At 44.8% G+C, this 27,356-nt stretch overlaps 1 protein-coding gene across 2 annotated transcripts; it reads right to left on the bottom strand.

Annotated features, from left to right (window-relative positions):
• Window positions 1–27,356, bottom strand: LOC143974324 (cocaine- and amphetamine-regulated transcript protein-like). 2 transcript variants are annotated; one of them, XM_077475572.1, is made up of 3 exons: window positions 27,053–27,356; window positions 4,723–4,830; window positions 1–1,022 (listed from the first exon to the last, which is right to left on the bottom strand). In XM_077475572.1, exons 1-3 carry the CDS (start codon window positions 27,182–27,184, stop codon window positions 915–917), a joined length of 348 nt encoding a protein of 115 aa, XP_077331698.1. In that variant the 5' UTR covers window positions 27,185–27,356; the 3' UTR covers window positions 1–914. The 2 variants fall into 2 exon arrangements, with proteins under 2 accessions (XP_077331698.1, XP_077331699.1); XM_077475573.1 differs by having other exon boundaries at window positions 4,747–4,830; window positions 27,053–27,291.

Raw genomic sequence — 27,356 nt, forward strand, 5'->3', positions numbered from 1 at the left:
AATGTTGCACTTGCTTTTATTTTAAAAAGGTGCAAGAGGAAAACTGAACATATGGCTTCTATGGCCAGCTTTAAATTCCATTGAAAACACACAACAGTGCAGAAAAAGTGCACAATACAGAGATGTACAGTACATTAGCAGTATAATAGGTTGGAATTCACTGCAGAGAAAAGTCTTTGTTCAAGTCTTTAAAGGAAAACTCCAGTTTTGTTAATTAGTATAACATGTACTGTATAACTGCTGCACAAGCCTTTTTGCAATTTAATGTTAATAAAGGTACTTTTCCACTTGAATATGCAATCGGTCATGATTTTATGAAACACATTCATTTTCTTACAACCATGCCAACAAAAAAAAAGTATTTTGTAGGCAGGATTTCCAACTTCTCATTCACTTGCTCCTGCAAGTGGCTCATTGGTTTTACCCCTACGCAGAGTTTGAGATTAAATTATAAGCACTCTTAGCAATGTTCCCAGGTTTACTGTTCTTTGTGTTTCCTTTTAGGCTCAGAAATTAAATGTTAAAAAGTATGACAAGAATGTAAATGCAGAACCTCCCAATTAGCATTATATTTGAGCAAGTGCACTGGAATGGCCAATCTTAATATCTAAAGGGTAAACATCTATAATACATGTTGCCAAAATGTCTGTATTTAAATTTGTTTTCTTTGTACTTTTTTTTTTTTTAACAAAACTGGAGTTTTATAGTAATACATAACCTAATTTGTTTTTATAGTGTAAACTGAGAACACTGTGTTGCTAAATGTTTTTTCTTGAATTTGTCATCTTCAGTGGATTACCTAAAACGATGAGGTAAAAAGGGGAACACATAACAGATCAAGTTGTCTCTGTTGCTTGCCAGACACAATCTCTCGCCTCCAGTTTCATATGTCACTTTGTTAAATGTATCTCTGCTTACAAACATTTGAGAATGTAGAAGTTACAAGTGGTCCCCCTTGGGCAGTTGCAAAGCTTTCCTATCCGTGCACCTTTCCTTACTGCACACTGTTCACCAGCATCACACTAAAGGGACATAAGAAAATACAAATATAAGATTAAATACAAAACCTCCAACAAAGCTAAATATACAGAAGTACATATACAACATACGGAAATGAAACCTTTAATGAGTTTCTTTATAAAAAAAAATACTAGTGTATGCTGTGTAGTTATATTATATATATATATATATATATATATATATATATATAAATAAATATAGTAAGACAGAGGGAGATATGTGTCTAGGAGAGTGGTGTTGAGTGTATGACTGTAGACAGTATATGCAGGATAGGAGTGTGGAGGGTATGGCGGTGGGCACCATGTGCAGGAGAGGAGTACAATGTTTATGAGAGGGGGCAGTAGGTGGAGGAGAGGAATTCTGTAATGAGCAATGGTGGGATAGAGGAGTGTTAGAGTTTGGTGGCGGGCAGGGAGGGTATCACAGTGGGCAGTATGTGCAGAAGGGATTGCAGAGGGTATGACAATGGGCAGTATGTGCAGGGGATGAGTGCAGTAACTACTGTATTATGATGGTGGGGAGAATTGGCAGTAAAGGAATGTGAAAGGTATCAGAGGGGGCAGTATGTGCAGGAAAGGAGTAGTGATAGTATTACCCTGGGTGGCATATGGATGAGCATTTGAAGCAATAGGAGAATGCAGTGAGCATTAGAGGGGGCTGTATGTGCAGTAGAGAAGTGGCAAGAGTATGACAGCTGGTAGTATAGAGTGTGAGCAATATGTGCAGGACAGGAGTGCAGAGGGTATGACGGGGCAGTATGTGCAGAAGAGGAAGTTGGAAGGTATGGCGGTAGGCTGTATGTGTAAGAGAGAAATACAGAGGGCATAATGGCAGGTGGTATGTGCAGGAGAGGAGTACAGAGGGTATGAGGGTGGACAGTATGGGGTTGATTTACTAAAAACAGAGGAAAAACCTGGTGCAGCTTTGCATGGAGCCAATCAGCTTCTAACTTCAGCTTGTTCAATTATGCTTTGACCAAAAAAAAACTGGAAGCTGATTAGTTTCTATGGAGAGCTGCTCAAGATACTGCACTCTCCAGTTTTAGTAAAGCAACCCTTATGTGCAGAAAAATAAATGCAGTGAGTGTCAGAGGGGGCAGTGTGTGCAGCACAGGAGCGGAAAAACTATGAGAAGAGGTAGTTTAAAGTGCAGATCGTATGATGTTGGACAATATGTGCAGGAGAGGATTGCAAAGGGTAAGAGAGGGGGCAGTTTGTTCAGGATAGGCATTCAGAGGGTATGATGGAGGGCAGTATGTGCAGGAAGAGAGAGTGGACATTAGGCAGTATACACAGAAGAAAGGTGCAGAATCTATGATAGCAGGCAGAATGTGCTGGAGAATAGTGCCACTTACACTGCTGTCTGGCACATTGCCATACAGCATGTGTGGTCCATGGGCAGATTTTTGTAAAGAAACACAGTGCCTGTGGCTGTACCTGGGGTGCATCCATGAGCACCAGCCAAGACACACTTACAACAAGTAAGGTGTTACTTTTTTAGAGTAAAAAAAAAATAACTTTACAGAGGTTCCATCATTTTGCCAACCAGTCAAAAACCAAAGAAAAGTTGAGGCTGAAGATGGACTGTAAGTCCACCCTTAAACAGCGGCAAGATTTGTTGTCACTAACCATTTTCCTGTGACTGGGAATAAAAAGCACCCAACACGGTGTACTGTAAGGGCAGCATTCCGTCTGCATCTGGATTGCACTACAGGAAGGGGCTTTCTAGGGGAAGTCACAGAAAAAAAAATTGGCAGCCAAGGCCACAACAACCTGCTCACATCTGTTTGGCTCAGTACACAATTTTAGACAAGTGGTTTGTAAGGCATTTGGCGGGTGTCCTCTACTGTAGAGTTTTTTCAGATGCTAACATTCTAAATCTGACTCTTATTTAAAGGCTTGCATGCATTTTGATCCATCTGAGATCTCTCTTGTACCTCCTACCACCCCAGCTGTATTTTCTAGTTTAGAAATAGTTTACAGCCTTCCTATCTCCAGCATCTGATCTTTGGAGTTCACTATCCCAAATTATTTTGTTGTTTAAAGTTTTAGGCATGCTTTTAAAGGTTATAAACAAATGCCTTTCTCTGCTTTTGGTTACTACTTAATGCATATCACCATACATCCTCCTGTCAATGTCCCTTTTATCAAAATCTGCCCCAAGTGCATTGTTAATGTGATTGTATCATCTAGATGGGTGACTACGTTATTCAGCATTATTATAAAGTAATTATTTCTTTCAATCAGATAATAGCAGGTCCCTTGTACAGACAAGTTCCTCATGTCTTGCTTGTTCCATTTCTTTAAGTGTTTTTTTGCTTGTGGGCAGAACCCTCCTGTCTTTGTTTCCTTACTTATTATGTTTCTCTGGGCATATTCTCTTTGTGCTTTACCCAAATTGTAAACCGCTGAAGAATATGCTGCCCTTAAATAAACAAAGAATATACAGATTTTTACAGCTGATTACACAGGAGTGCTGGAACGCCTATGTGTTTGAGCAGCTGCTGGCTTCATTTCTTCCCCTGCCGCTGCACTGTATCAGGACTCTGACTATATCTGTTCTCAGCCGTTTTTTTTTTCTTGCCTCTCCGACTGGCTGTGCAGCGGCTGTGTAAAATCCCCTGCTCAACCCCCACCTGGAAGCAGCAGTGCCTGTAAGGAGGAGACTGAATAACACAGCAGCTGCTTGGGACACTGGGACATGTGGTCCTGGAGGAGTGCTGCACAGGGGAATTGAATGCAGCTAATACATCACCCATACATCTTAGCAAAGGGGAGGAGAGGACAGGCTTTTCCCAGGCATTCTAAAAAAGGCCAGTCTTCATGTGTACAGGGGACAAGAGAGAGTATGTTGACCTTCTGCTGTATCCTATGCCTACACCAGAGGATCAGCAAGTACAGAGCTGTAACCTGTGTGCTGAGGGACTGAGCCACTGTGAGGATATGGTCTTTGCTGTGCTGAGTACTGGAGTCGCCTCCGGCAACCCAGAAGTGAGCAGACATCTGACTAGAGGGACCACTGCTGCTATGTCGCTGGGACTATTTAGAAAGCATTGTTGCCACTGATCTATTGGCGCTAGCAGAGACTAGCAGAGATTGGCGCTAGCAGTTCATAGGGACTGGCTGTATATCTAGCAGTCTTACTCACTGCATGCAGACTTTACTGAGACTGTACTGAAAGTACCATAAAGACTGAGCCCCAACGCTAGCTGGCTGAAGAACTAAGGCTAAAGACTACTTGCTCAGATAGCTGCTTCACAAGAACTTTACCTGTTGTCCATTGTAAGGGGTACATCTTTAAGTTTTCTTAAATTTAAATTTCATTGCTGACATTCATATATAAAGTACACCCTAAAATGGTTATAGTCTACTCTTTACAGAGGAGTTATTGGAGTATTTATTATTATTGCTGCTGTTACTGTTTTCTAATGTTATTACTTATTGTGGATTACCAGGTTTGCTCTAATTCAGCTACACAAAACTCTATTCTATGCTGCTATAGCCTAGTAAACATATTGTCTAGTGAACATGGTGTGTCAGTGAAGTTGACGTTGTTCTCCGAGTCAAGGCAGAATAGGAGAGAACCCAACCTAACAAACAGCTCCTGCGAGAGCTACATAAAGATAGTTTTACTATTATTAAAAATGTATAATCAGAAAAAATATTTGTGTATAATATATTTCTTATGCTTAGTAACACCCACATTTTCTGCTAGGCTTTTCCTTACCGAAGGCACCCATCCCAGCTTCTTGTCCAGAGGAAGAATCCTTTTACTTTTGAGTTTCTCCAGGACATCCTGTAACGCTTCTATCTGTGTAAAATATATAACAGTAGTGGAATTAAATGTAATACAAGTTAATAAAAGTCTAATAATAAAATAATATCTTTTTTTTCAGCATAGTAAAGTAAGTATGACTTGTGGAGGTCTTACAACATTGGAATAACTGAGAATTTTATATGGTTCACATATCTGTATGAGTAGTATTAGGTAGAAAGGATGCCAGGAATTACAGACTCTTTGATTTAATTTAATTATTTTTTGAGTGCCTTGAGTTTCTTTTGTTCTGAGAACACTGACTGCAAGCTGTAACATGTCTTAGGCCGCGTACACACGGGCGGACTGTTCGCCCAACCTTGTCCGCTGAACAGTGTTTGGGCGGACAGTCCGCTCGTGTGTGGGGCTTCAGCGGACAGTTTCAGCGGACAGTTGGCCGAACAAGGTCTTACGGAAATTCCGAAAAACTGTCCGCTGAAACAAGGTTTCAGCGGACTGTTCGCTCGTGTGTAGGCTTGTTCGGCCAACTAAGTCTCGCGCATGCTCAGAAAGGATTTCCACGTCGGAAGGTTGCATTGCAGTGTATTGGACGTCGAAATTTTCGATCCGTCGTGCGTGCCGAAACGTCATCGCGCACGGTTTCAGCAAACTGTTCGTCCGTCGTGTGTGGCCATGTCCGTCCATGCTAAGTTTGAGCGGACTGTTTGCCGAAACTGTTGGACGGACAAAGTTGGGCGAACAGTCCGCGCGTGTGTACGCGGCCTTATCCAGAGTTGGCCCATCCCCACCTGGACCCTTTCTATTGACTTATGTCTGTATTTAGTGATCTTGCTATCCTTTAGAAAGCTGTGGGATGCTGTAGAGGGTGAAACAGTTTTCAGAATTGTTAAGAAGTGTTGAATTTTGCATATTCTTAGGCAGGTAGAGTTTTATGCTCCCTCAGTTAGGAGGGTTAGTGTTAATTATGTTTCTGTTTTTTTTTTTTTTTTTTTTTGGGTCCAACTCCCTGGTCCTGTGCTATATAAAAATGGGACACGCAAAGCTCTTGCCCTCTCCACCTGTCCAGCATATCATCACTACCTCACTCCCAGTAATGGTATGGAGCCCCGCCATGCACCTAGCACTGTATCCATGCCTGCACTTCACGTAACTCTTCCCTATCTTTACCTGTGAACAGGCTGGGGTCCTCTGCTCCCACTGCTATGTGAGACAGACCTGCTCATGGAGAGAGTGCTGACAACAACTCCTCCTACAAGAAGCTATCCCACCTGTCACCTGCAATGCTTGTCTTCTAGAGATACCTTTGTTACCCTTGGTAGCCACATGTATCTTCACACTATGTTAACTCTTACACTGATGTCTTAATACCCAATGTGCCTAGTGACCCAGACCTTAGATTATATAAGTCAGTTACTTGCATTACACCCCTTGAGTAACTTCAGACCAGGCAAACGCAAAGTTTCAAAACCTTTACTGGAAAACTTAGTTATTCCAAATAACATTAGCAACAGTCTTTTCCCAACATCCCTAGCATCAGAGACCACTGTGGTGCGTAATGACATTAAGTTAATTTACTAGAGTTCAGTCGTCTGTTCAAGTAAAGTTACCCCATGTGCAAGGCAGTGATCCTAATCAACATGCCTAGAATAGCCCAGAAGATCTCATACCGGGGCAGGCCTCTGATTTGATCCTTGCTTGGTGCCCAACGAGGAGGGAAGCATGGAGGACATGACTACTACACCACGACCCCTGCCCTATGACTACTACTGGAGATTTTTTTTCTGAAAAACTGTGTGTGCTTTATGCTTCATGTATACTAGGTATTTAACCACTTGCTTACTGGGCACTTAAACCCCCCTCCTGCCCAGACCAATTTTCAGCTTTCAGTGCTCTCACACTTTGAATGACAATTACTCAGTAATGCGACACTGTACCCAAATAAATTTTTTGTCCTTTTTTTCCCACAAATAGAGCTTTCTTTTGGTGGTATTTGGTCACCTCTGGGGCTTTTATTTTTTGTGCTATAAATGAAAAAAGACCGGAAAAAAAAAAAAACGCATATTTCTTTGTTTCTGTTACAAAATTATGCAAATTATAAATTTTTCTTCATAAATTTTGGCCACAATTTATACTGCTACATATCTTTGGTAAAAATAACCCAAATTAGTGGATATTAATTGGTCTTTGTGAAAGTTAGAGAGTCTACAAGCTGTGGTGTGAATCGCACAAAATTGATCACATCTGATGTACTGGTGGTCTATCTCACTTCTTGTGACCCGAACAAGTCAGGAAAGTACAAATACCCCCCAAATTACCCCTTTTTGGAAAGTAGACATTCCAGGGTATTTAGTAAGAGGCATGTGAGCTTTTTGATGTTGTCATTTTTTTCCCACAATTCTTTGCAAAATTAAGATTTTTCATATTTTTTTTCCCACAAAATTGTCATTGTAATAGGTTATTTCTCTCACATGGCATGTTTATACCACAAATGACACCCCCAAAAAAATTCTGCTACTCCTCCTGAGTATTACAATACCACATGTGTGGGACTTTTTCACAGCCTGGCCACATAGAGAGGCCCAACATGCAGGGAGCGCCATCAGGTGTTCTAGGAGCATAAATTACACATCTAACTTGTTGACTACCTATTACACTTTTGAAGGCCCTGGAGCACCAGGACAATGACATGTGGCACTGATGACAGATGGCACTGATACGTGGCAAAGATGACACTTATACGTGGCACTGGTGACACGTGGCACTGATGAGAGATGGCACTAATATGTGGCACTGATGACAGATGGCACTTATACGTGGCACTGATGACACGTGGCACTAATACGTGGCACTGATGACAGATGGCACTAATACGTGGCACTGATGACAGATGGCACTAATACGTGGCACTGATGACAGATGACACTAATATGTGGCACTAATACGTGGCACCGATGACACGTGACACTGATGACAGATGGCACGTGACACTGACAGGTGGCACTGATGACAAATGGCACTAATACATGGCACTGATGACAAATGACACTAATATGTGGCACTGATGACAGATGGCACTATGTGGCACTGATGACACGGGGCACTGATGACAGATGGCACTTATAAATGGCACTGACAACAGGTGGCACTGGGGACAGATAGCACTAACAGGTGGCACTGGCGACAGATAGCACTAACAGGTGGCACTGGGGGCAGGTAGCTGGGATGGATGGCACTGGGGTGGATGGCACTGGGGCAGATGGCACTGGGGCGGATGGCACTGGGGCAGGATGGCACTGGGGCCATTTTAAAATTTTAAATTTTAAAGCCTGCCATCCAACATTTGTCCCTGGAAAATCCGATAACAATTGTCCAATGGAGCGTACAAACGGTCAAATTTTCCCCCAACAGGCTGTCATCACACATTTCCCTTTGGAAAATCCAATCGTGTGTACGTAGCTTTTGAGTGGCATAGAAGGGAGGGGTGGAAGTGGAAACATTACTATGTGGGAGAAAGGCTTTAAGTTCTTTCACTAACTCAAATAGTATGGATCAGGAACATCATGGAGAGTTCAAATGTTTTTATCTAGTATTGATGACAGAGGACAAGCTTGAAAACTTGGCAACTAACATATTTAGAAGAATATCAGTAATGATAGCCTCCATGCTTCTGTCATGGTTATGCAGTGATCTTCCTGTGTTTGCTTACCTCCCCTCATGTGTTCAGACTAGAGGCCAGCCACTTCCACCTGGTGGTTTTTATAACCTCTCCTCTAAGTATGGCTCCACCCCAGGCCCTATCAGGGAGCCCTATATTAACCTGTGCACTGCAGGCCTTCAGTGCCGATCAACCATTGTGTATTCCTTTGTGTGTTAGCTTCCTGTTTCCTGCCGTGTGCTCTGCTTCTGGTTTCCGTTACCGACTTTGGTGTGTCTTGACTATCCCTGTTTGCCTGTGATCCTGACCTTTTGGCGTGCACCCGACTATTCTTGTCTGCTTGTGGCCCTGACCTTGGCTTTGTCCCTCACCATCCCTATCCTCCTGTTGCCTACTGTGGGTGTGAGCTGGGGGACCCTGGGGGTTGCGACCTGGAGCCAGTTGCAGCCAAGTCCATCCTCACCAGTGGAGGCCCTGGTGAACACCTGCTGGCTCTTAGACTCTGCGCCCCAGGGAATCTTACGCTCTAACCCCAGTGGGATCTGTCCCCCGTCTGCAGCAGTCAGCCGTAGGGTCCACAACCTTGCGGTGCACTCCTGATCCCTACGGTGTGCACCTGTCACCTCGCCTCAAGGTGACCTGACAGCTTCTCTCATAATGGGTTTAAGCCTCGTACACACGTTTGATTGTTGGACGACCAAGCGTCTGATTTTTGTCAAAAGGGCATGTGCAGGCTTTTGTCTAGCATACTAGCGATACGCAAATTGTCGTTTGACAAACACAAGTGTAGTGACGTCCTATGAGAGTATAAAGAGTAAGTTATAAAGTAGGTGAGGTTGAAAAAAGACACAAGTCCATCAAGTCCAACCTATGTGTGTGTGATTATATGTCAGTATTTCATTGTATATCCCTGTATGTTGTGGTCGGTCAGGTGCTTATCTAATAGTTTCTTGAAACTACCAATGCCCCTGCTGAGACTACCACCTGTGGAAGGGAATTGTACATCCTTGCCACTCTTACAGTAAAGAACCCTCTATGTAGTTTAAGGATAAACCTCTTTTCTTCTAATTTTAATGATCAGCCATGAGTTTTGTTAAACTCCTTTCTGTGAAAAAGTTTTATCCCTATTGTGGGGTCACCGCTATGGTACATGTATATTGAAATCATACCCCTTCTCAAGTGTCTCTTCTCTAAAGAGAATAAGTTCAGTGTTAGCAACCTTTCCTCATAACTAATATCCTCCAGACCCTTTATTAGCTTTGTTGACCTTCTTTGTACTCGCTCCATTTCCAGTTCCATCTTCCTGAGGACTGGTGCCCAAAACTGGACAGCATATTCTAGATGTAGTTGGACCAGATGTTTATTTCTCAAGCGCCACCCTTTGGGCTCCTTCTGCTAATTTCATGTTAGTAGAATTTTGGTGAGCGTTGATTTGTGGTTTTCAGTTCGTACAAAACAAATGCCTTTCAAAGTGCATAACTCCATCAGTATCACCAGCAAAGCAGCTTCATTATTATCCCATTAAAGAAGATCAGAATGTGCGCTGCATTTCGACATTTCATCAATTGCCACGTCATGAATGTTAATTCTAGTTTAAGAACAGTAGTTTACAAGACCAAACTCTTCCGGCTCGTTCCTTGATTCCGAGCATGCGTGTTTGTACTTTTGACTTTTATGTGACGGATTTCTGTACTGACCATCCGAAAATCATATGTTGACATTCAACAAAAATTTTATAGCCTGTACATCAAACGTCTGATGAAAAAGTCAAATCGTCTGTCGAATGCACCGTACTAACGATCCGAAAATCCGCAGACAGCTCGTCTTCAGACTATTGCCTTCTGATTTTCGCACCCTGTGTATGAGGCCTTACATTAAGTTTGGAACACAACTACTACCCTTTCAATTTACATCACTATACATCACGTTTTATACATTTGCATGCCATCAGTGTTTTTTCCAGTTCCTGACAAGTTATAGTTATCATGCAACGTACAGTTATTATTACAAATTACAGGTGTTATGTGCATATACTGTATAAATACTGACGACAGTGTTCAGAAACACACTTCACATGTATAAATACAAGCACAACTATGTAAATGTCATCCTTTTCTACATCCTAGCCTCCCTATGCTATATCCTATCCTTTCTTTATTGTAAAAGAAGAATAAAGGAAGTAAAATTGAGTTTTCATTTCAGCCTGATACAGAGATCGCATGCTGAAAATAATAGTATTGATGGTTTAATAGTTTAAGAGGGAGGAATGATTATTAGTGGTGTTATATTTCAAATAAACTGATAACCCTGAAAGTAAATGAAATAAAGAATACATTTGGCTGCAAAAAAATGACTGCCATACTGGCTGCTTCAGGAGGGGAGGATCAGGTGCTTTTCTTGTTCCCCAGACCTAAATGAGCATTTAACCCTTGCAGTGAACAGGTGGATTTCTTTTCCCAAGGATTGGACTGTAAAGGCTGGGTTCACACCGCAGCATACTCTGATCACAGCAATGGTGATGCGTCTCCATTCAGTTTCAGGTCTGATTTCATCCCGAATTTTGGGCTGAATTCGGACTTGAAATGGACCAAAAGATGCACAAGGCTCCTGTGCAATTCGCATCAGAGACGCTGCAGAGATGTGTGAACCGGCTCCATAGAGAGCCGGTCACAATATTCTGCTAGGTGAATCAGATGCGCATAGGTGTGAACCCAGCCTGATATTCTGATCTGCAGTGCTGGTCATGTGATGTGTGGACTATAAGGATTTGGGAGGGAGTTTTCAAAAACAGCGGGCAGTATATGTTTTCCATAGGTTTTAAAGCCTATGTTTAGCTGTTTTTTTATTTTTTTTAAATCAACATAACAGAGATTAAGTAGAATCAGTGTAATGCACCCCTTGTGTTGCTGGCTCCTGGATTCCTTGAAATGTTCCTCCTATGAATAGTGGGGATGGACCTTTCAATCATCCACCAGTCCTCCATTTCTAGATCCTGTTGCATTCATAGAAGCTGTAGTATGGCTCCCTGTTGCACTGGAAGTTTACAGTGGCAGGTATGGGAGGGTGTATCAGAAGCGGAAACTAGACTTTAACCACTTGCCCCTGCCAATTGTCAAATGATGGCTGCAAAGTGGTTTCAAAATCCTGACCAGACGTCATAGGACGTTCTCAGGATTTTGAGCCACTGCGTGCCCCCAGGGGCGCGCATCGCAGCGATCGTTTTTGTGGGGTGTCAATCTGACACCCCGCAACTACGATCTCGGTAAAGAGTCTCTGACGGAGACTCTTTACCACATGATCAGCCATGTCCAATCATGGCTGATCACAGTGTAAATAGGAAGAGCCGGTGATCGTCCTCACTCGCGTCTATCAGACATGCCTATCCATCCCCATCTATCCATGCCCATAGCATTGGAAGTGTTCACAAAGTATAGAGACTCCCAGAAGACTGATCTGGCACCTGGCCCCATAGAAGGCTATAGGGTTCTACCACACATGCATAGGAAGCAGGACCTGGACGGGGCATTTAGTGACAGTGCCGCTGATGTTCTTTAACCTTCAGTGATCCCCACACTTATCACCAGCTTCCAGCACAGGAAGTCTCTCATTGCTAATAATTGACAGCGTTTGCCACTCTCTTCCGTAGATAATGTGAAATGTAGGAGACACAAATAAGTTAATAAATGATAAAAGACTTTCAGTGCTGGTTATTGCCAGCATCTGCTAAAATTACTGCAGGTTAGGTAGTGTGGAATCTTTTGGATGACCCAAAATGGCACTAATAGCTGGCACATGCACAGTTGTAGCTGAAAAGTAATAATATTGTGATGTTACCATGCGAGTGTGGAAGCATCGACATTTAAATGTAGACCAGCGCCAGTCACAGCACCCATACTCAGCGGAAAGCACATCCAGAATGGTCCCTGCAGCAGGTGTGTTGCAGCAACATTTCCTTCTAATTTTGTGGTCCCATCAGCTCATACCATCTCCCTACCCCTCACAGCACCAACCCTTCTGCCCAACATCTGCAGCTGGACAGGAGGATTTCATCTAGGGTTACAAATTTTTAAAGATGGTTCTGACACAGAGAGATCGCTTGCTTCTTTTTTTCCCCGTTACACTCAAAGACAATAGCAAATAGCCCTTCTCTTAAACTGTATCTAAAAACAAGAACAAAAATGTAATATACTGCAGCTTTCCAGCCATTAAAGCGATAGCAAATGTTGAATAAGAAATAAAAAAAAAATTCTCCCTGCAAAGCAAAGGCATAATGTGCTAGTATGCATCGCATATTAGCACCTTATGAAAGACTTATCTAGAAATGAAGCACTCCAGCAGTGCGCTGTCACTGCAGCAGAGGCTTCCATCTTCACCCGGTCTGCTTACCGGGTTTGCCGGCTGTGGCAGCTTGAATGGCTGTGCACGAGGATGTCTCTCCTGTGCATGCATGCAGGAGTCACAGCCGTGGAACAGGGCTCTGAAGGAAACGCACGGGTATACCGTTCCTTCAGTGCATATATGCTGGTGACGTCGCCAGCTGCTGTTTACTAGAATATCTCCTAAACAGTGCACGTTTTTTATTTATTTTTTTTTTTTTAACAATCAGGTTTTCTTTATTGAAGGATAATGCACATAGCAATAAACAAGGGGCTGAGTCAGCCGAGATGACATGACAAAGCAATAATCATTTATACACACATGAATTAGCAGTTCACGTTACCAGACAAGGTAAATGATAAAGCATTGGAGGTAGACATAGTCGGTGCACTTTTCGTGGGTGGGGTTGTTAATAAAGGCCCAGGGAGATAGGTACATGACTCCAGTATCAGAGGAGATGAGTGTATATAAGGGGGAGAGGGAATAAGCAAGTGCTATAATCGGGATGTAACCCCACTATGGCAAAGTCCACGCCTGCCACACCCTCTCGAACTTCCAGTGGCAATCACAACTGATATAGGTTAGTTTGTATAGCGGCAAAACAGCGTCTATCATGGATAGCCAGGAAGACACAGTGAGAACAGCAGAGTAGGACCATTTAAAAATGATTCATTTTTTTTGCATAGTACAACAAGTACGAAATCAGCAATTTGCTGCGATGAGACCTCTGGTAGTCATAATGGATTCCCAGGAGAGCCAGCTCTGGTGTCACAGGGAGTGAGAGATCTAGATTTATGTTGATCGTATCAAACACCTCCCTCCAGAAGGCCTGTATCCTGGGGCAATCCTATAGCATATGAAGGAAATTACCCATCTGGACCAAGCACCATGGGCAATGGGGGGTCTCTGGCTGGATAGATTTTGTGGAGCCTGGCTGGCGTGTAATATACCCTATGTAAAAGCTTAACTTGGATCAGCTTGTTCCTTGATGAGACAACCAACCTTGGGCACTGCTCTAAAGAGTCTACCCAGTCCTCCCTGTCCAGGGAGGGAATATCAACCTTCCATGAGTCCCATAGCCTGTCAATCTTGGGGGAATCAGTCTTAAACAAGGTCCCATATAGTACAGAGAGCGGTTTCTGGAGTCTCTCCTGTGCTAGGATCTCCTCCACAGGGTCTAGTTGGATTATGGGTCTATAAGGGAATTGGGCTTTGGCCGCATGCTACAGTTGAAGATATTTAAAGAACATCCACCCTGGCAATTTAAATGTCCTACAAAGCTGAGCAAACAAAAGCAGCGTACCCTCTGGCATTATATGCCGAAGGATTTTAATACCAAACCTAGCCCAGAACTGAGGATCAGGGATCGTTTTGAAATGTGCCAAGAACAGGATTTATCCAAAGAGGCTGCACCGGTGACCAGCATATCTCCTGAGCAAATCTCCGCCTGGCCGCCACCCAGACCCGGAGTGTAGTTTTAGTTGCAATCGAAAACGTTTGGTACACCCAAGCTCCCCGTATGGCAGGTTCTGTAGATCCTGTAGCGAACACAGAGAGGTCGCCTTTAGACACATGGCTGCGTTGGTGCGCACCCCCTCAAACCACCACTATGCTGTCACCAGTACAGCAGCCCAATAGTAAATTTAGAGATTAGGCAAGGCCCCCCATCCATGTGGGGAGTTGCAACGTAGATGTGGCCAATCTTGGAGTGGAGCCCCTCCATATAAATGTACTAACATGCCTGTCAACTTCTCTAAAGAATGAGGCTGGTATCCAAACCAGGCTGTTTCGAAACAGGTAATTGAACTTTGGAAGTAGAATCATTTTAAAAACTTTAATATGCCCGAGGAGGTTCAGGGGGAGTCCTGCCCACGCCATGCAACATTCCTTGAGAAGGGCCAGCAAGGGATGAATGTTAAGCCGCGTACACACGGGCGGACTGTATGGCCTACTTAGTCCGTCATACAATCCGACGGACAGTCCGTCCTACTTTCGAATGAACGGACTTGACCACACACGGATGCACAAACAGTCCGTCGAAAGCTTGCGCGATGACGTGTACAGCACGTACGACGGGACTAGAAATAGGAAGTCCAATACACAGCAATGCAACCTTTCGCCGTGTAAATCCTTTCTGAGCATGCGCCATTCTTAGTCCGTCGAACTAGCCTACTGACGAGCGGATTGTCCGCTGAAACCAAAGTATGACGGACAGTATTTAGAAAAATCCGAAATACTTAGTACGTAGACTGCACGCTGAAAAAGTCCGCTGAGGCCCACACACGAGCGGACTGTCCACTGAAATGTGTTTCGACGGACTAAGTAGGCCATACAGTCCGCCCATGTGTACGCGGCTTTAGAGGCATAGTATTGTGTTGTATCCCTTGAAACCACTACCCCCAAGTATTTGAATTCAGTCACCCAGCCTAAGGGAGAAGGTTCGGCCAAGGCAGCTGCCCAATCGTCCAATGGGAAGTTGATTGACATCAAATGTTTCAAGGGCAGCCGAGAGCGGGGACCCCGCATCGTTTAGGTACAATAGGGCATCGTTGGCATACAGATATCCTCTCCTCAAGCCTCCCAATCTGCAGCCCACGGATCGCCTGGGAGTCCCTGACTGAAATCGCCAGGGGCTCCAGTGCCAACGCAAAAAGGCCAGGAGAAAGAAGATACCTCTGCCAGTTGCCCCTAAACAACGGGAAGGGATCTGAGACCCGATCATTAGTGTCTACTCGCGCCCGGGCCCCCCATACAACATCCAAACCCAGTGTATAAACTTGGGATCAAACCCGAAAAAACAGTGCACGTTTAGAAAATATTCATTTAACCTACAGGTAAGCTTTATTACAAGCCTACCTGTAGGTTAAAATTCAGATGGAGCGTTTACTACCACTTTTAATGCAGTGACTGCACTATTATTCTTTTTCCAGTCTTATTTTCCTTTTTAATTTTGTTGTCCTAATGTGACAAAGCTTTCTCACCGTACTGTATCTATGGAGGTGCAGCATTGTCATCTAGGATAGGGTTGCCACCAGAACATTTCAGATTCTATATCATGTGTCCGGGTCTCATTCTGCCTAACACCCGCACACGTTAACCACTTAAGGACCGCCGCATGGCAATGTACGTCGGTGCAATGGCACAGACTGGCACAAGCACGTACATGTACGTGCTCACCTTCCAGCGAGTGGGGGGTCCGATCGGACCCCCTCCCGCTCGATGCAGCAGTCCGTTTCGCTGCAGGAGAAATCCGGGATGAGGGGATGGCTGTTGGTTTCTGGCCACCCCCTCTCGATCGCTCCTGGCGAATGAGAAGCTTCCCCCGCTGTGTATAGTAAACACAGGCAGGGAGGAAGTGATGTCATTCTCCTCGGGGTGGTCTTTTTGACCGGACTACCAGGAGAACAGTGAAAGTAAGTGTGCACCAACACTACACTGACATGTAGGCACACATAGGCACACAAACCCCCCCCCCCGATCACCCTCCCGATCGCCCCCCGCCCCCCTCCCCCTCCCAGTCACAGTGTCACTGATTGCAGTGATCATTTATTTTCTGATCACTGCATTTAGTGTCAGTTGTGACAGTAAAAATTGTCAGGGCAGTTAGTGTTAGGTCCAGGGTAGCCCCCTACCCCCCCCCCAATAAAGGTTTAACCCCCTGATTGCCCCTAGAGTTAACCCTTTCACCCCCTTTTGCCAGTGTCACTAAGCGATCATTTTTCTGATCGCTGCATTAGTGTCACTGGTGCGGCTAAGTAGCTAGTTATTTTTTTAGGTTCACCGCCAGGTTTTTATAGCGCTAGGTACCCCGATATACTACCCAATAATGGTTTCAACCCCCTGATTGCCCCTAGTTAACCCTTTCACCCCCTTCTGCCAGTGTCACTAAGCGATCGTTTTTCTGATCGCTGCATTAGTGTCACTGGTGCCGCTAAGTAGCTAGTTATTTTTTCAGGTTCACCGCCAGGTTTTTATAGCGCTAGGTACCCCGATATACTACCCAATAACGGTTTTAACCCCCTGATTGCCCCTAGTTAACCCTTTCACCCCCTTTTGCCAGTGTCACTAAGCAATCGTTTTTCTGATCGCTGCATTAGTGTCACTGGTGCCGCTAAGTAGCTAGTTATTTTCTCAGGTTCACTGCCAGGTTTTTATAGCGCTAGGTACCCCAATATACTACCCAATAATGGTTTTAACCCCCTGATTGCCCCTAATTAACCCTTCCACCCCATTTTGCCAGTGTTACTAAGCGATCATTTTTCTGATCGCTGCATTAGTGTCACTGGTGTCGCTAGGTAGCTAGTTATTTTTTTAGGTTCATCGCCAGGTTTTTATAGCGCTAGGTACCCCCATATACTACCCAATAATGGTTTTAACCCCCTGATTGCCCCTAGTTAACCCTTTCACCAGCGATCACCGTATAAGTGTCACTGGTGACGCTGGTTAGCCAGTTAGTTATTTAGGTTCCCCGTCAGGTTTTTATATAGCGTCAGGGACCCCCATATACTACCTAATAAAAATTTGAACCCCCTTATTGTCCCTAGTTAACCCTTTCCCCAGTGATCACCATATAAGTGTTATGGGTGACTCTGGTTAGTTAGTTTGCTTTTTATAGCATCAGGACACCCACCATTTATTACCCAATAAAGGTTTAACCCCCTGATCACCCGCGGGTGATATCAATTAGGTTTTAGGGTCAGGGTCTGCGTCGCCCCAGGCAGCGCTAGGTTAGTGCCAGTACAGCTAACACCCACGCGCAAAGCATACACCTCCCGTAGTGGTATAGAATCTGAACAGATCAATATCTGATCTTATCAGATCTATACTAGCCTTCCAGCAGTTTAGGGTTCCAAAAAAACGCATTGTTAGCGGGATAAGCCCAGATACCTTCTAGCACCTGCGTTTTGCCCCTCCGCCCAGCCCACCCAAGTGCAGTATCGATCGATCACTGTCACTTACAAAACACTAAACACATAACTGCAGCGTTCGCAGAGTCAGGCCTGATCCCTGCGATCGCTAACATTTTTTTTTTGGTAGCGTTTTATATTTAAATCCTGAAGGCAGTGCTTGGTTTTCGGGGTCCCGTACGTGGCTAGGCTCCTAAAAATTCCCCCACATGTGGTATCCCCGTACTCGGGAAAAGCAGCAGAATTTATTTTGGGGTGTAATTTCACATATGCCCATAGCATATGTGAGCAATATATCATTTAGTGACAACTTTGTGCAAAAAAAAATAAAAATTTTTAATATTCCTGCAACTTGTGGCAAAATATAAAATATTTCATGGACTCAACATGCCTCTCATTAAATAGCTTGGGGTGTCTACTTTCCAAAATGGGGTCATTTGGGGGGGTTTTGTGCTATTTTGGCATTTTATGGCCTTCGAAACTGTGATAGGTAGTGAGGAGTGAAATCCAAAATTTGCACCCTTAGAAATCCTGAAGGCGGTGATTGGTTTTCGGGGTGCCGTACGTGGCTAGACTCCCAAAAAGTCCTACATATGTGGTATCCTCGTACTCAGGAGAAGCAGCAGAATATATTTTGGGGTGCAATTCTACATTTAACTATGGCATGTGTGAGCAATATATCATTTAGTGAAGACTTTTTGTAAACTTTTTTTTTTTGTGTCATTATTCAATCACTTGGGACAAAAAAAAAAATATTCAATGGGCTCAACATGCTCCTCAGCAATTTCCTTGGGGCGTCTACTTTCCAAAATGGGGTCATGGGGGGGGGGGGGGGGGGTTGTAATGCCCTGCCATTTTAGCACCTCAAGAAATGAGATAGGCAGTCATAAATTAAAAGCTGTGTAAATTCCAGAAAATGTACTCTGGTTTATAGACGCTATAATTTTTGCGCAAACCAATAAATATACGCTTATTGACATTTTTTTTACTAAAGACATGTGGCTGAATAAATTTTGCCCTAAATGTATGACTAAAATTGAGTTTATTCAATTTTTCTTATAACAAAAAGTAGAAAATACATTTTTTTCTCAAAATTTTCGGTCTTTTTCCATTTATATCACAAAAAATAAAAATCGTAGAGGCAATCAAATACCATCAAAAGAAAGCTCTATTTGTGGGAAGAAAAGGATGCAAATTTCGTTTGGGAACAACATTGCATGACCGCGCAATTACCAGTTAAAGCAGTGCAGTGCGGAATTGTAAAAAGACCTTTGGTCCTTAGGCTGTCAATTGGTCCGGGGCTGAAGTGGTTAAACAATACATCTACTACAGTAGCTTTTGTCAGCCGGGTTGCCACTTCATCTTGGTTCAGAATGGAGATCACACTAAGCTCCAACGGCTCTGCCGAATTGTATATCATCTGAGCGGGAGCTCGATTACGGCAGGCAGAAGGAGCAGCTTTGGCAGTGAGCTGGGTCCTACATCAACCAGGAGGTGGCTAAATCCCGTTGGAAGTGGCGGAGGTGGAGCTTGGATGAGCGAGGAGCCTGGGCATGGGGATGCTGGACACACTGTACAGTTCAAACAGATAGCAGAGTTTCTGTTTGTCTGTGGCAGAGGAGACACTGCGAGAAGTCAGCAAGCAGATCAGTGACAGAACCAACTGGCATCAGTGCTCTGCACCAGATGAGGCTACCAGACTTGCAGAGCCCAGAGGTGACAGACAGGAACCATGCCCAGGACAGCCTGCTCGGTACTGTGTTAAGTGCAGGCTGCCATTGCACTAAGGATGTATAGGTGTCTCCAGGTCTGATAAGTGAGGTACTGATGCCAAGGTGTTGGCGATATAAAGTTGCCCAGGTGTTGCTGGCGACATGGATTCACCCAGGTGTTGTTGGCAGCATGACGCTGCCCAGGATTGCATGAGGGTGCTGAAAGTCGCAGAGAATCTGTGAGTTTACCCACTGACAAAGCCAGATTTATACTTTTACCCCCCCCCCCCTTCCTAAGACACATGTCTTGTGTTACTCTAATTCCCTGTTCAGCAGTATATGTATGTGTGTGTATGTACGTGAGTGTTTGTAAGTTTATATGTGTGTGTTTGTGTATAACTTAAGTAAAAAAGTTGCGCTACTAATCAAATAAAGTGATAACAGCAGCCAGCATCAACAATCTTAGTGGAATTGTGTAACTGAAAATAGAAATATATATAATGCAGCGCTATTTCACAAATGTCATGAATAGTGTGCATGGAACAAACAAAAAATAGTGTGTTTAGTTACAAAACATTACACTAATAAAAATATGCAATATTGCAAAAACAATGGCTCAAAGCAGAGGGGGGCAGTTTATATATGTCTGTGACACTCTGAGGCCGCGTACACACGGGCGGACTGTTCGCCCAACCTTGTCCGCTGAACAGTGTTTGGGCGGACAGTCCGCTCGTGTGTGGGCTTTCAGCGGACAGTTTCAGCGGACAGTTGGACGGACAAAGTCTTTCGGAAATTCCGAAAAACTGTCCGCTGAAACTGTGTTTGAGCGAACAGTCCGCCCGTGTGTGGGCCTGTCCGCTGTACTTTCGAAATGAGCGGACTGTTCCCGCTCGGAAAGTCCGCCCATTTAGAGCGCGTGTACAGGTAGGCGGGGCCCGCGAAGGAGACGTTGCGGGCTCCGCCGCCTGGAATGGGCTTAAAGGGGAACCCCAACGCCGAAAAAAATCGGCGTGGGGGTTCCCCCAAGTCCACACCAGACCCTTGTCCGAGCACGCTACCCGGCCGGCCAGGAAAGGGGGGCGAGCGAGCGCGCCCCCCCTCCTGAGCCGTACCAGGCCGCGTGCCCTCAACATGGGGGGTGCCTTGGGGAAGGGGGGGGCCGCGCGGCCCCCCCACCCCAAAGCACCTTGTCCCCATGTTGATGAGGACAAGGGCCTCTTCCCGACAACCCTGGCCGTTGGTTGTCGGGGTCTGCGGGCGGGGGGCTTATCGGAATCCGGGAGCCCCCTTTAAGAAGGGGGCCCCCGGATACCGGCCCCCCACCCTATGTGAATGAGTATGGGGTACAATGTACCCCTACCCATTCACCTGTGAAATAAAGTACAAAAAAAAACACAACACAGGGAAAAAGTATTTTATTGCACAGCTCCGGGGGTCTTCCGTCTTCGGGGGTCTTCTCGCCGGACTCCTCCGCTATGTGTGTGTAGCTCTTTTGCTAGCGGAGGAGTCCGGCTTTCTTCCTCCCCGCCGCCGGCCTCTTCTCCCGACTTCGGGGGTCTTGTCCCCCTCTTCGGTTCTTCTGCCGGGCCACCGCGCCTGGTCCGGTGGCCCGGTCTTCTGTCGCCGTCTTCCGTTCTTCTGTCGCCGCCTTCGGTTCTTCTGCCGGGCCACCGCGCCTTCTTGTAGCTCTTTTACAGGCGGTGGCCCGGTCTTCTGTCGCCGCTGTCGTCGTCGTCGTCGCCGCCGCCGCCGCCTTCCGTTCTTGTTCTTCTTCTTGTTCTTCTTCTTCTTCTCCTGGAGATGTTGACTCGACGAGCTCTCCGGCCGGAATGCCAGAGACACGCTCCGCTGCCACTTATATAGTGACAATGGGGCGGTGTCACATGGTATATGTCACATGGGTTGGTCACATGGGTTGATGTCACATGGGGACTATGACATCGTAAGGGGGCGGGGTCACCATGTGACCAACCCATGTGACATATACCATGTGACACCGCCCCATTGTCACTATATAAGTGACCGCACAGCGCGGCTCTGGCATTCCGGCCGGAGAGCTCGTCGAGTCAACATCTCCTGGGGAAGAAGAAGAAGAACAAGAAGAAGAACAAGAACGGAAGGCGGCGGCGGCGGCGGCGGCGACGACGACGACGACAGCGGCGACAGAAGACCGGGCCACCGCCTGTAAAAGAGCTACAAGAAGGCGCGGTGGCCCGGCAGAAGAACCGAAGGCGGCGACAGAAGAACGGAAGACGGCGACAGAAGACCGGGCCACCGGACCAGGCGCGGTGGCCCGGCAGAAGAACCGAAGAGGGGGACAAGACCCCCGAAGTCGGGAGAAGAGGCCGGCGGCGGGGAGGAAGAAAGCCGGACTCCTCCGCTAGTAAAAGAGCTACACACACATAGCGGAGGAGTCCGGCGAGAAGACCCCCGAAGACGGAAGACCCCCGGAGCTGTGCAATAAAATATTTTTTCCCTGTGTTGTGTTTTTTTTTGTACTTTATTTCACAGGTGAATGGGTAGGGGTACATTGTACCCCATACTCATTCACATAGGGTGGGGGGCCGGTATCCGGGGGCCCCCTTCTTAAAGGGGGCTCCCGGATTCCGATAAGCCCCCCGCCCGCAGACCCCGACAACCAACGGCCAGGGTTGTCGGGAAGAGGCCCTTGTCCTCATCAACATGGGGACAAGGTGCTTTGGGGTGGGGGGGCCGCGCGGCCCCCCCTTCCCCAAGGCACCCCCCATGTTGAGGGCACGCGGCCTGGTACGGCTCAGGAGGGGGGGCGCGCTCGCTCGCCCCCCTTTCCTGGCCGGCCGGGTAGCGTGCTCGGACAAGGGTCTGGTGTGGACTTTGGGGGAAACCCCACGCCGATTTTTTTCGGCGTTGGGGTTCCCCTTTAAGCCCATTCCAGGCGGCGGAGCCCGCGAAGTATCCTTCGCGGGCCCCGCCTACCTGTACACGCGCTCGAAATGGGCGGATTTGCCTCCTCCTTACGTGGGCGAGTCCGTTCATTTCAAAAGTTGAGCGAACTGTTTGCCCAACCTTGTTCGTCAAACAGTCCGCTCGTGTGTGGGCAAGTCCGCTCATGCAAATTTTGAGCGGACTGTTTGCCGAAACTGTTTGACGAACAAGGTTGGGCAAACAGTCCGCGCGTGTGTACGCGGCCTTACTTGTGGATCAGAACTCCTGGCATATTTTGTAGGTACAGGAATGTTTTTGTTTTATTTAACCATGAACCTTTAAGCCCCTCTAACAGTTAACGCAGTTTGACCACACCCACTGTTCACTGTGGCATGCTATGTTAGCCGCATTACTACTCTCCTTGGGGCACATAAAGGTGTCCCAGGTATTTTGCAATCCTATAGTGTATACTACGACGTGTGTCCTTAAAGTGTTCGGGTTTGGCTTGAAGAAAAGGTGACAACCCTACTCTAGGACATGAAGAGTGTTAGGACAAGTCTTCTCTCTACTTATCTCTATAACAGCATTTCTCAATCTGTTTTAAGTCACGGCACCCTTTAAGGCTGGGTTCACGCTATTGACCCAAGCGGCTCACATCAGGGGTTGGTGCGTCTCCATTCACCGTTTCAGGTCCAGTTTCATCCTGAATTTTGAGCTGAATTTGGACCTATAAACAGACCAAAAGACGCACAGGACCTTTGTGCAAATTCGCATCGGAGCCGCAGCAGAGATATGTGAACTGGCACCATAGAGAGCCGGTCACAATCTCCTACCATGCAAATTCCCTGCATCCAATTCGCATGAGTGTGAACCCAGCCTTAAACTATGCAAAATCTCAAGGAACCCATTGAGAAAAAATTTAAATATTACTTATCAGTGGGAAATCTGAGCCTGGGACAGTCCCTCTTCACAACAGGTCCCCCATCACATCAGATTTCTCCCTTCACATCAGAGGCCCCCTCTACATAAGAGCCCCTCTGGGAAAACTAGGTCCTATGTTCACAGTACCCCAGGGCAACCCAGACATCACCCTGGTTGGGAAACACTGCTCTATAACATTTTATCTACAGAAAGAACAGGGAACAATGCTGTTAGGTTAGCAGAGAGCACAGAAAGTTATGGATTACGAAACAAGATCACACTTGGACATGTGTGTTAAAAACTACAGAACACCTTAAATCCATAACACTGTGGGGATGTGTTCTGTAGTTCACAGAAGTGAGCTGAGCATGGCTGAAAATATTGTTTGAGATAAGCCTGTGAAGTGCAAAGAACACAGAACAACACTGAATTTCTGGCAAGGCCAACTGGTACTTTTTGCACCTATTCAACAAATATACCAACATGTATTTCGATAGTATATTTTTCAGACCAAAGAGTGCATACAAGAGAAGTTCATTGTTGGAGTTTACATACATTTTCTCTGAATAGTTCTACTTAATAAAGCTTTATTTAAATTGACATAACCCATTGCATGCCAGAACACTGAAAAGGAAATATGTTTAGAATATACTCCAGCTCTCCTGCCACAAATGGTTGTAACCATATATGTGCTACAGTTGTGCTCAAAAGTTTGCATACCCTGGCAAAAATCATGACATTTTGGCATGGATACTGAAAATATGACTGATCATGCCAAAAATATGTATTTTATTTAAATATAGTGAGCATATGAAGCTTATTATTATCACATAGCTGGTTGGCTCTAGAAATCACCCAAATGGCCTTGATCAAAAGTTGATCAAAAGTTTACATACCCTGGAATGTTTGGCCTTGGTACAGACACACACAAGGTGACACACACAGGTTAAAATGGCAATTATAGGTTCATTTCCCACATTTGTGGCTTTTTAAATTGCAATTGGGGTCTGTGTATAAGCCCAGTTTCACAATGATGTGGGTTAGAAATGTTGCAAGTTCAGCTGAACTCGTGCGATTTCAAACCGGCGATGCATTCCGACTTCAATTTGACTAGCCACCGACATGTCTAATCACATGCCAAATTGGACCAATGTGAACGTGGGCCAATAGTCATTGGGATTGATTTACTAAAATTAGAGAGTGCAAAATCTGGTGTAGCTGTTCATGGTAGCCACTCAGCTTTCAGCTTGGTCAATTAAAGGGTTACTTAACCCACAACCATAAAATCAGTCTGTATATGCAGTAAAGCATGATTATTATAGTCACTGTGGAACCTTGGCCGGACACCGATAGATGTTAGAAGACTGCTATATACTGCTGATGAGAAAAGGTATTTAACAGTTTATATTTACTAAAATAATTGCATTTCCATGTCCTGTGTACTGTGGGAAACCAGATATAGTGAATGCAGGGTCCTGGGTTTAGTAACACTTTAGGATTTGACAAAAACATGGAAGCTAGGTGCTTTCTGTGCAGAGCTGCACCAGATTTTGCACTCTCCAGTTTTAGTAAATCAACCCCAATGAGTTTGTTAGCACTTATGTGGATGCACTGAGCAGGCTAGATGTGGAGCCAAGGGGAGCAGAAAAAAACTGTCAAAATATCTGCATAACAAGGTAATGGGACTTTATAAAGCTGGGAAAGAATATAAAGATATCCAAAGCCTTAAATATGTCAGTCAGCACTGTTCAATCACTTATTAAGTGGGAAATTTGGGGATCTCTTGACACCAGAAGAATTGCTCGGGATACAAAGAGAAATCCACAGGTAACCTCAGAAAAAATATAGTCTGCTCTAGAAAAAAATGATGTGGTTGTTTCAAGGAGCGAAATACAATGATACTTGAATAATAAAGAGCTGTATGGTTAAGTTTTCAGAGCCTTTACTAGCGGTTACATATGCCCGACAACAACTTGACACGCCTGGCACACTGTAATCTGTAATCACTAGACCAAAATAGAGCTTTATGGTCACAACCATAAGGGTTATGTTTGGAGAGGGTTCAACAAGGCCTATAGCAACAAGAATAGCGACCCCACTGTGAAGCATGGTGGTGGCTCACTGATGTTTTAGGGGTGTGTGAGCTCTAAAGGCACATGGAATCTTGTGAAAATTCATGGCAAGATGAATGCAGCACGTTCTCAGAAAATACTGACACACAATTAGCATTCTTCTGCAGGAAATCTTCACATGGGATGCTCTTGGACTTTCCAGAATGACAATAGCCCTAAGCACAAGGCCAAGTTGACCCTCCAGTTATTCCAACAGAAAAAAGTGATGGTTTTGGAGTGGTCATCACAGTCTCCTGACCTTAAAATAATCAAGCCACTCTGGGGAGATCTTAAAATGTGTGGTTCATGCAAGAAAACCAAATACGGTACTTTGCAAGACCTGAAGGCATTTTGCCAAGACAAATGGGCAGCTATATCACCTGCAAGAATTCAGGTCCCCAAAGACAACTATTATAAAAGATTGCATGCTGTCATTAATGCTAAAGGGGGCAATAAGAACTAAGGGTATGCAGACTTTTGAAAAGGGGTCTGTTATTTTACTTACTTGTTGGTATGCTTTGTTTTAGGATTGTGCTGATTTTTATGATCTACAGTTGAATATGAATCCCATAAGAAATAAAAGAAATGTTTTGCCTGCTCACTCATGTTTTCTTGGTACACACTGTATATTACCACTTCTCAAAGGCTATGAAAATGTTTAAGAGCCACTGTATGTAACCTTTTGATTTGCTGTCCATTGGGAGGAACAAATGAGAATGGTGATCAATTTGATGAAGATAGCCAGAGAAAAACAGCGAAGTGTTATTTTGTACTAGTTGTGTTCTCATCAAGAAAATAACTATTTTCAGTGACAAAATAAAATGTGGACCCCTGATTGAGACCCTCCATGTACCAACAGATATTAAGTTGAAGTGATATTAAAGTCTAAAATTTTTCATTTAAAAATAGCAAACATGTCATACTTACCTGCTCTGTGCAGTTGTTTTTTTAGTGCAGAGCAGCCCCAATCCTTCTCTTCTCGTGTCCCTTCACCCGTGCTCCTGGCTCCTCCCTCCTGCGGAGTTCCCCCACTGAAAGCAACTTGCTATGGGGGCACCTGAGCTGTGCCACTGCTCTGTGTGTCCATTCAGACACAGAGTCACGACTCATTGGCTCACTCACTTTGACAGCAGCGAGAGCCAATGGCACCCCGCTGCTGCCTCAGCTAATGAGGAGGGAGAGTCCCAAGCAGCCAAGACGCTCATGTAACATCGCTGGATCGAGATGGGGCTCAGGTTAGTGTTAGGGGGGGTTACTGCACACAGAAGTTTTTTTTATCTAATTGCATAAAATGCATTAAGATAAAAACCTTCTGCCTTTATAACCACATTAAACAAATTAGGAAGACAACACCATATGACAATTCTTGCTGATGCATGTGCATATATATATATATATATATATATATATATATATATATATATAAATCAATATAGGAGGTGACTCTACTGCTCCTAAAACAATAAAAGGTTATCTATACTACGAAAAATTAGTAGGCTGCTATTGTTGACCACAACATAATTCAATATTCTTAATTAATGACCTAGAGGAAATCTAGAAAGAAGAAATTATAGGCAAACACAGTGCTTACTATAAAGTATAAAACCCTCCTAAATTTTAGTATTTTATTTCCGCCAATATGTAAACAGACAAAAAAAAAAACATCCTTACCAGTTCTTTTTCCTCTTGGCTGCTGTTATCAGTGGTCTCTGCAGACCTGATCCCAACGGTCTCATCACCATACACAAGGAGTAAGAAAAGATAAACAGAGACGAAGACAAGAGGTAGCCGGCAGCTCACCATGGTGCTGATGTTGAGAATGCTTCGTTACTGAACTGTCTGTGGTCCTGATACGCACTTTTATACCTCACCTCTAAACCATTCCAGTTATACAGACGTCAGTCCTGTTCCTCCATCCAAGGATGTGTTCATGTTTACTGTTTGCAGACATCACCCGTTTTCCTGACACTCACGT

Source organism: Lithobates pipiens, unplaced genomic scaffold (assembly GCF_037356315.1).
Source record: "Lithobates pipiens isolate NorthernLeopardFrog02 unplaced genomic scaffold, aLitPip1_a1.2 Scaffold_13, whole genome shotgun sequence".
Lineage (NCBI taxonomy): Eukaryota > Metazoa > Chordata > Amphibia > Anura > Ranidae > Lithobates > Lithobates pipiens.